The 10000-nt window shown below is 39.8% G+C and overlaps 1 protein-coding gene across 1 annotated transcript; it reads right to left on the reverse strand.

Moving 5' to 3' along the window:
• Positions 1 to 625: 625 nt before the first annotated feature.
• Positions 626 to 9004, reverse strand: LOC119723092 (V-type proton ATPase 21 kDa proteolipid subunit-like). Its single transcript, XM_038193611.1, has 7 exons — positions 8823 to 9004; positions 6721 to 6769; positions 5681 to 5764; positions 4831 to 4908; positions 3332 to 3456; positions 1648 to 1838; positions 626 to 1302 (listed from the first exon to the last, which is right to left on the reverse strand). Exons 1-7 carry the CDS (start codon positions 8878 to 8880, stop codon positions 1273 to 1275), a joined length of 615 nt encoding a protein of 204 aa, XP_038049539.1. The 5' UTR covers positions 8881 to 9004; the 3' UTR covers positions 626 to 1272.
• Positions 9005 to 10000: the final 996 nt, after the last annotated feature.

Raw genomic sequence — 10000 nt, forward strand, 5'->3', positions numbered from 1 at the left:
ATTGAGGGATCTTGTTAATTTGTTAAATTACAATTAGTATTCATTATTAAATACAAATGTACCTCCAACAATCACAATCTACAACGCACTCTATGACAGCACATATCCTGTTTTACATATGTAACAATGTAAGAAAAACAAAACAAAGAAAACATGCAAATTCCTAGAGTCACCAAGTTTTTCTTTTTCTGCCAATTTCACTCAGCAATCATTTCCCACAATTTCTAAATTTTTTACACAATTATTGATATCCATGTACAACAATTTTTACAAGTCCACATAGTATACTTTGTGATGAGAGTTTTCTCTACATATTCATCTGGGAATTTAGAACAGTGGAGAAGTTGATGTCTACTGTGGACACATGTCCACCCATCCTATCTTTATTGCTAAACCAAACTTGTACGTAGAAGAATGTATAAACATTTAAACACTGCTAATGCACTTATACATACACTGAAACCTTTAAAGGTAGAGTACATCATTTGTCATTTGTGCATTTTTTTGTTTCGTTTGAAGCAAAGAAAGTGCTCACAATCTAAAGAAGGGTGCTTGACAACTAACCTGATGAAGTTTAAGCTCTTGATTTTAATTCAAAAGTTGCCGAGTCTAATTGAATTGCGCCTGACATCAGCGTCCGGGACACGTTCTCATTCAGCCAATTGCAGCTACGCAATGTCACGCACTGAACCGACGATTTATAGCAATCACGCGCACCCATACACGGCGTCGCCGAATTAAAAACAAACTACGAACAGAAATTTCCAAAAATGCATCTTTAGACGCACCTTTGGAAATGACCTTCTTTTATTGTTTTCTTCAAAATGACAAAATGCCAGAAAGAATAATTTCATAGGGAGTTTAGTGAAATTACTATCTATTAAACCAAATATGCTTTTCAACAATGATTTCATCAATTAATTTTTGGGAAGCTGCAAATGATGTACTCTACCTTAAACTTGACGATTTCTATAAATGATCGTAAGAAAAGTATATTAAATAATGATAAATGTTGACCATTTACATTTGAGAAATATGATCAATTTTAATACAAAGGAATGTTTAAGCGATATTTTGAAGTTCATTTTCAACAGACCAGCTTTGAGATAGTCCCTCGAACTCATCCATCTAAATATATATCATTTTTCGTCAGTCTTTCACTACAGAAAGACCACAAACAACAGAAAATCTCAAACAATTAAAGGGGAAACAACTTACTAAAAGTTGGAAGAATGGAGTTGGTGGATTAAGCTGAAGAAGCGATGGAGGGCTTCACTCACTCAAGAATCTGAAGGCATTACACTGCATTGGAAAAAGAAAATTAAAAAAAAATTACATTCAACGTTTCTCTACTAACTATTTTTAATCATTCTCCTATTAAAAAGGTCTCCAATTTGCTTTTCTTTTCAATGACTCAAAATCGTATAGCCCCACTGCCATTTGTTTACTTGACTACACGCAGACAGCTCCATGCGATCGTAAACAAAAAAAATTACGAAAAAAAACAACAATTCCCTACAAAACCTACCCAATTTTTAAATGTCATGTAATCGGAAGCAAAAGTATTGACTCGTGAACTCGATCAATATTCTCTGTAAATAGTGACTGTTTTCTTTGTTCTTAAGAGCTTGAATGTTCGTGTCTCACCTGCAAAATGCCAACAATGACACCAAACAGCCCGATGGCACTGCCAAAGATCTCAATAATCAGGACTTTCACAAAGAGGCTCGGGTTCTGCGCATCCGCGAGGGCCGCAGCGCTACCGACCAGCCCGACGCAAATACCGCAGGCCAGGTTGGACAGGCCTACGGTCAGTCCGGCTCCAAACATAGCGTAACCTGCAATGGAATGGTAGACAGGGATAACGGAAAAAGAAATTAATAATAATAATGCGGTGCTTCTATAGCGCTTTATACCAACGGTCTCAAAGCGCTTTACAATTATTACCCAGGTTCATCAGGCCATGAGACCAGTTTTTGCAGCAGCTCAAGATCAGCGCATTCTGGCCTCTACCTTCATAGGAACCCATTCATACACCTGGGTGGAGAAAGGCAACTGTAGTAAAGTGTCTTGCCCAAGCACACACGCTTCATGTTCCCTGTCAGGGTTTCGAACCCACGTACCATGGAACGCGAGTCGAACACCGTAACCATTGGATCACAGCGCTCCACAAGTCACAGTTGTGGTCGAGGTACTTGCGATGGATCACAAGCCATCACAAGCCAATCACAGGTCATACAGTCCAAAGTCAACTTTAAAGTTATTCAAATTAACTTTGGCATTCCTTTGTTATTGTTAATCCCTCGTTACTTGTTACTTGTAAGTCAACTTGTGATTTACTTGGGACCAGGCTTCTGATGTTCATGTGAACTATCACAAACTACCTTGACGATGACACTGTGCAAAATTATACCCACATGTTGTAAACATGAGAGTGTTATAACACCTTCCTAACTCCCTAGGTAGTTTTGTCAGGATGCAACCTCAATCCTGCAAATCCTCCAACTGCCTCCATGTAAAAATTGCATACAGCCTCAATCCTGCAAAATCCTCCGTTATTTCTGAATGTGGTCCTTGGAGGAGTGACCACTGCCTCAATCCTGCAAAATCCCCCAGCAATCACTGTCAATATGCTGAGACACAGCCATTGACATCCTGGAGCAGTGCGGAGGATTTCAAGTATAATCTAGGCCTAAATATATGTACCGGAATGGCTGAGCATAAACAACACAAAGTCCGGCCCAAGAACTTGGCACAGTGCATATTCCAAAATCAGCCACATATTTTTGCCACCTTTGAAAAACAGTGTTCCACTGAAAGGTTTCCCCAGGATAAATAATAAATATATAGCCTCAACCCTAGAAAAAAAACTCCATTTTGCAAAGAGGATTTTGGAGGATTTGGGCAGGGTGGGGTTAATATAATGGCCCCATATGCAAACTGTGGTAACTAGAACAGTGTATGGACTTTGTGAACAAGTAATCCATCAATGATGACAAAGAGAGAGTTAAGCTACACCTTTGATCCAAATTGTCTGCATTTACCTGACGAGGATGCTACGGGTTAGTGCACACTGAGGTGACAACTTGGTCAGGCATTCTTTAAGCCATATGCTGGCATGTGCATTGAGCCCTCATGAAGCACCAACTGCAATCCGTGCAGGGGTCCCAAGGGCATAGGATTTTTAGTCTTGCACCATCTCTTACTGTACAATGTATGTTCTCATATTGGGTAACACTTAACTGAAGGACCACTCAGGAATGCAAAGAACTTTAAAAGCGGCAGACAAATGTTTGATATCAAAATGAAAACCATATTTTGTGCGGCCTACCTGCTAAGTAGTTGTTCCTCAGTGTGTTCTCTGAAACAGTCGCTGGGTTGTAATCTTCAAGTAGATTGGAGATGACAATGGCAAGGATGATCCCGTAAATGGCCACTGCCTCGCAGAAGATAATACTATTGACAAAAAAAAAGAGATAAAGTTTAGTAAACTGTGGCCCAGGTTACAAATTGACCCTTTCTTCCTGTCAATCAAGCAGAGCACATTGACCAATTAGATCAAGCTTTTTTAGTCAGGTGACCATGATTGCTCAGTCAAACTTGGTCACAGGAACAGTGATTGTACAAAAACCAAAGGTAGGAGGGGCTTATGGCTAATTACTATACCTCATACATATTCATGATCGAGAGCCAAACTCTCACTGGTCCATTCACCATCACCTGCCAGATGCTATTTTTGCTGTTTACCAAGCGCGCGCGAGTATTCACGCACTGGTAATTATGCAGGCGTAGTAGACTATCGCACGGGTTAGATAGTATACAAATATAACATGGTTCGAGGGTGGACAGTCGATATTCGCTTCCCGATGTTCGCGCATGCGTACAACACCCGTGCGACAGTTCCACGATTGCCTTGTAAAGCGCATGCGTAGTAGACTGTCGCAAGGGTAACCCATGCGACAGTCTACGGTACTACGCATGCGTATTTACCCTGTGCATGAATCCTCACGCGCGCGCTTGGTAAACACCAAAAATAACATCTGGCACGTGATGGTGAATTGACCAGTGAGAGTTCAGCTCTCGATCATGAATATGTATGAGGTATAGTAATCTACTATACGTCAACATGTATCAGGTGATAGATTTTAACAGGTCTGTAAACTGGCCTCATATTGGTACAATTGACAGGCTGTGGTAGTTTTGTTAACTGAGGGTACCGTGCCTTGACTGACATTGATAGATGTGGTGGGTCAGCACTGGTGAGTGCCTGTCAAACTGGCCTGATATTGGTACAATTGACAGGCTGTGGTAGTTATGTTAACTGAGGGTACCATGCCTTGACTGACATTGATAGATGTGGGCCAGCACTGGTGAGTGCCTGTCAAACTGGCCTCATATTGGTACAATTGACAGGCTGTGGTAGGTATGTTAACTGAGGGTACCATGCCTTGACTGACATTGATAGATGTGGTGGGTCAGTGCTGGTGAGTGCCAGTCAATGATGGATTGAGCTCAGTAACAATGAAGACACAAAAGGTTCACTCATGCATTCCAGCCAAACAAAGGCATCACCCTTTAAAATGGCTGCTACACAATCTGTACCAGTATTTATGGTCACCCTATCTATCAAACTCCTTCAACAGGCTTCGACGGTTACACGGTTTAATCCATAGGGGTTTCTGGTAGTTGGTGACCAGCCTGTACAAAAGCTATTGAGAGAGGTAGGGGTTAGGCTTTTTGACAATTTGGGATAGTTATGTAAGTATAGGAGGGTTAATTAATGGAGTTTTGGGGAAAACATGATGGTATTTGAGATAATGCTCGACTCACCTGAGTAAGTTCTTTGTCCTGATTCTTGGCGTCTTGACACCTCCACCTAATATACTTGTGCCTGTGTTGAATATGCCCCTGAAAATTCAGGAAAAAAAGAAGAAAAGACAGTGAAGGAACTTCAAACTCAGACTTTAGAAAGACTATCATTCTATTGTTTTCATAAGGGATTTTGCAGATATGGTACTAACTTAGTAGTCTCTAACCTATATAACAAGCCTGGCGGACTGCCATTTTTTTGGCAACTGTCGTCAAGCTTACAATGTAGAAAGTTGCCGCCACCCTTTAAAGCCAACTTTAAAATTCAACGACTTTATCTTTATAACAGAAAATATTTAAGTGTTATATACTTTTCATAAGATGAATTTGTGTTGGGGTGATGTAAATCAATATCAGGTTTTGCCCTTCACCGACGTATAAACACTGTATACTCAATGTGTTACCTCCCGAGTGAAAGTTGGAAAAAATCACTGGGGTGGGACTGGAACCCGCGACCTTCTGCTGTCTAGTGCATACGTCTAATAACCCAATATTGATTTACATCACCTCAATGCAAAATTCCATCTTATGAACAAACTAACCTTGTTTGCAAAAATACCGTCACCTGTCTAGTCTAACCTTAAATTTTCCAATGTTGGGGAACACTGGGTGATGTAAGACAATTCTCTTTGAGTCATGATAGCTCATAAAAAAAATCCTTGGTCCAATTTAATGAGACTGAAAATACTGCTAACAAGAGCAAAACTATTACAAGCAACCCATAGCATTTTTTAACAGTAGCTTGGTGGAAACAGGCTTCCAGTCCAATAAAATGTTTAACAAAACGTTGCAAAACTTCAAGAATTCTTACCATGCAGCACCGACAACAGAGAGCGATATGGAGAAGCCAATGCCCAGATTGGCCCACATCACAGGTGAGATTGACATAAGGAGCCTAGATGGTAACAAATAGAAACCAGTATTTTAGAATTCAATGTTTTAACATCATTTGACCTAAGGATTCCCACAAGGCTGAGGAAACCTGCAGTTAGAAGAGTTAAGAAAAGTCAAGTTGGCTCACTAAATGTTCCATGCTTTCCAATAAACTGCTGCTATTTCAGCAGTCACAGACAGCCAAAATTCACTTCCCCTGCTATACTTCTAACAAAGGCTGGTCACCAGCAGTCAGATCATAATGTTAAGCAAGTACTTTGTTTAGTAAAACTGGGTCAATAGACAAAGCAGGCAAGTTGTGGTCACTGCTGTGACTCAGATGGACATGTCAACTGAGATTTGAGTCCCAAAATCTATCTTATAGTTTTCAAAAGAGTATTTTTCTCTGAATTGGTTCTTTGTTTTTCTCCTGACCGGGTGGGGATACATGTATGCCAGTGGATTAAAGTCAATGGGTCAGGTTGGGTACGTGGTACTTTCTCTGCCTTCTACCTCCTGTGGCCCAGGTTCACATCTCACCCCTGCTGACTTGGTTTATCAGTCAAACCAGAATTCATGTTTTTTTTCTGAGAATAGTTTTTTTTTCTTTAAGAGGGGAATGCCTCACATAGTTTTCATTAACCCTAACATTCCAAAATACTCCAAATCTTCTTTGCAAAATGGAGGATTTTGCAGGATTGACACTACGTGGACCTATGCTCAGCCGTGCATAAATTCAGGTCTATATTTTACTTGAAATCCTCCGCACTGCTCCAGGATGTCACTGGCTCTGCCTCATACTGACAGTGTTTGCCGGAGGATTTTGCAGGATTGAGGCTGTATGCTATTTTTACACGGAGGCAGTTGGAGGACTTTGCAGGATTCAGGTTACATCCTAGCAAAAATGCCTAGGGAGTTTGGGTTAATAAATTGGATGCTACGACAGGAGGGTTGACATTTGAAATACTCTTATCTTACCATCCGAAGTCTAGCCGATACAGCTGGTTCGTGAATATATATGCAAAAACTGCAAACAAGAAGAAAAGAGGAAAAGAAAAACAGAATTAAGACACAAAGGATACAAAATATGACAAGGCTCAGTGCCTGGTTCCCTGACTGATGATAGTCAATCACAAGTAAAAGGGTTCATTGAGAAACAAAAAATGCATTGGTGCCTGACTGGCTGGATGACCTCATAAACTTCCTGTACTGTGGGTCACTGAAACCACACTGATCTATTTCAGGGAACTTGCTAATTTGATCAGAATTTTTTTTGACAATTTCCTGCCAAATATGCACACGTAACATGATTCACCAACTAAATCATGTCCTAAACCATAACTAAATCATAAAGCAATGTACACATGTTTTTGTTTGTCTTAAAAAGGGAAACAATAAACACTATTGTGTAAAAATTAACTCCTGCAATTTTTATTTAATCTAGGTTTTTTTGTATCTTCAAACAAACCACAAAGGGTAACTTTACTTCCCATTAAACAAATCCTACAGGACCATTTAAAAACAATTAAAAGTAACAAATAGATGTTTTGGGGAATCTAAACAAGAAAGGGTTTTTACTGAGATTTGAAACTTAAGTCTTCGACACTCTAACATGTCTAAACACACTGTGTCTTCCCTACTTATGGAGCCATGGAAGCACTTCAAATTCAATCATCGCAGGAATTAAAAACCTCATATTCGCAATGAAAAGTTTAATGTTGCACTTCCTACAATTAAGGCTTACACCTAAACCATATTGCTGTTGCAGAAACGTGTTACGACTTCTGTAAAAAACCACTGCATATAAAAATTGTGTTTAGGTAGTGGATATTTGACCGATGTTGTACCGGCAGAGATTATGATCGATCGATGATTTTCGGTTTGCTCGGAGCGCGCTGCGGGGGGTATGGTACAAGCGAAATGATAGCATGCGCATGCGTACAAGTGCAAGTACTGTACCCCCCACGGCGCGATCCGATCGAGCGAACAGAATCATCGATCGATCATAATCTCTCCGTGCACGTTTCAAGTGTCAGGTTGGCTCAGTGCGGCAAGGGCATATTTTTCATCATTTTGGCCTAAAAACCGACAGAATCCAGTGATGTTTGTTAGGTGCAACTAACATGAGTATGTCAAGAGGTTTAGTATGAAGTTTAGGGGCAAATGTCTCTGTTTTGATGGACGTTTTTGTACTTAATTGGTGTTTGGTGTTGTAAACAATTTTGCGGGGTTTTGTGTCTATGAGGCTCCGCTCTGCGGAGCATCATACATGTAGTTGTAGGAGTAGGAGTATGCAAAAATGATGATAAGACATGAATCTGGGACTGAGAAACATTTCCAATTTTGTTAGGAAAAACTTTCTTGACTCTCCATAGACTTCGTACACAATCGCGGAAGTGACGTCACGTTGCAACATTTTTTCCGTCAGACCTATTCCAATTTCGGAGTTTATTTTCCTTTTAAAAACATCCCCCAGAGCAACCAATCATAAAAAGAAGATGAAATACTCTGCAATTAAAGTAAGATTCAATTTTAAAACCATAAAAGAAGACATTTGTATTTTTTGGGACACAAAAAATAAAGTTTCAAAAACATTGTTCACCATGCGCAGGGAGTGGGACTCAAATCGAGTTGGGTTGCTTGCGAGGCAGGCGTGCTAACCCATACGTTTGCTCGACAAGAAATGGTAATTTAATAAATAAGTTTTGCGTAGGCCTTCTCGTATACACTTTCATGAAAGATAAGAACAAAAAAACATGCGATACCAGTTCAGGGCTAAATAAACACTTCAAAGTTCAATTTTGGGTATTTATGAATATGAAAAAAAATATACATTTTCGTGACTACTCGTCACAGGATACGCACATTTTCATACGCAATTATTCTTCACAAATGACAATTAAGTTTTCAAAAACCAATTGATAGATAGGGCCCTACTTTTAACATAATCAATATTCTTTTTCACGAACATGACAAGTCGAACATGTCGAACATGTCGAATGAAATTGATAAATGCCAAATTGCCATCATTCATAATCATATGGCACACATTTACGTAAATTTTCATATCAAATACTCACATATTCCGATAAAAATCCCCGACAGTAGGTACGTCGTGATGTACCCGTGGTAGCCCATTGTGACTTTTGAGGTTTAATCTTGCCCTAGGTGCCAAAAAATGAAGAAATAAACACCACACTACATACTCTTCACTGCACAGGAATTACACCATGTAGTAATCAGACTGGTACCGAGAGACAGAATTGAGTCATATCCTTCAAGCGGAAATCATCCTAGTTTCGAGGGTTGGAGTCTAGGAACTAGTCATTGAAATCCCGTGATGTGACGTATTGCTAGACTCCCTCTCGAGCGGCTGATTGCGGGGAAGCTTGAATGGAGACTAATGCACGCTTTTAAAGGGACTATGATTGAATAAGACTTAATTAAAGGGTTTGCATGGTGGACATGATCAATGAATGGGAGGTTTGAAAGATACGAGTTGTGAGCATTCTGTTCGAATGTCGAGTTCCTTGCTCTATGGTTAAACCAACTTGTTTTTATTAGAACCACGCAACTCACTAGTAAGAGACATCTTTCATTATTCACTTGGTGTTTTAATAACCACAAACCTCCCATTCATTGACTCTGATTGAGTTTGTGACACGTTCTTGAAACAACTGAAGCAATTTTTTCAAGGGGGTTGGGTTGTTTGTTTGGGGTGTTTTTTTTGGGGGGGGGGCATGGTTGTTCCTTTGAAAAGTTCAGTTATCTAGCTTGTTCGCTTAATGTCTGATGTCTGTCTGTCAGGCTTTTTGTATGTTTGTTGCTTTTATAATGCAACAAATATTAAACACACATGACAAAGACAAATGCATTTTCTTAGAAATATTTAATGCAAAAATGTTAAGTCTTTTAAATGGAACCATTTAAAAAATCAAGATTAAACAATTAACTTTCCTGAATGAAAATTAAAAATCACACACCTAAGCCTTGGGTTTTGGGTCAAATAGGATAAGATGCCAGCAAGCTTATATCAATTAAAAACAAAATGGTAGAAAATCACGAGAAATAACAGGAAATAATTGCTGAATCTTATACACAATGCACAGCGGCGTAGCCACGGGGGGCGTGGGGGGCAGACAGCCCCCCCCCCCCCCATGAAACCTTGTCGCCCCCCCCCCCACTGAGATTTTGAGTTTCTAAAAAAATTATCATTGATCTACATGACGCCCCCCATGAAATGTTCCAGCCCCCCCCC

This window comes from Patiria miniata, unplaced genomic scaffold (genome assembly GCF_015706575.1).
Source record: "Patiria miniata isolate m_02_andy unplaced genomic scaffold, ASM1570657v1 HiC_scaffold_16, whole genome shotgun sequence".
Lineage (NCBI taxonomy): Eukaryota > Metazoa > Echinodermata > Asteroidea > Valvatida > Asterinidae > Patiria > Patiria miniata.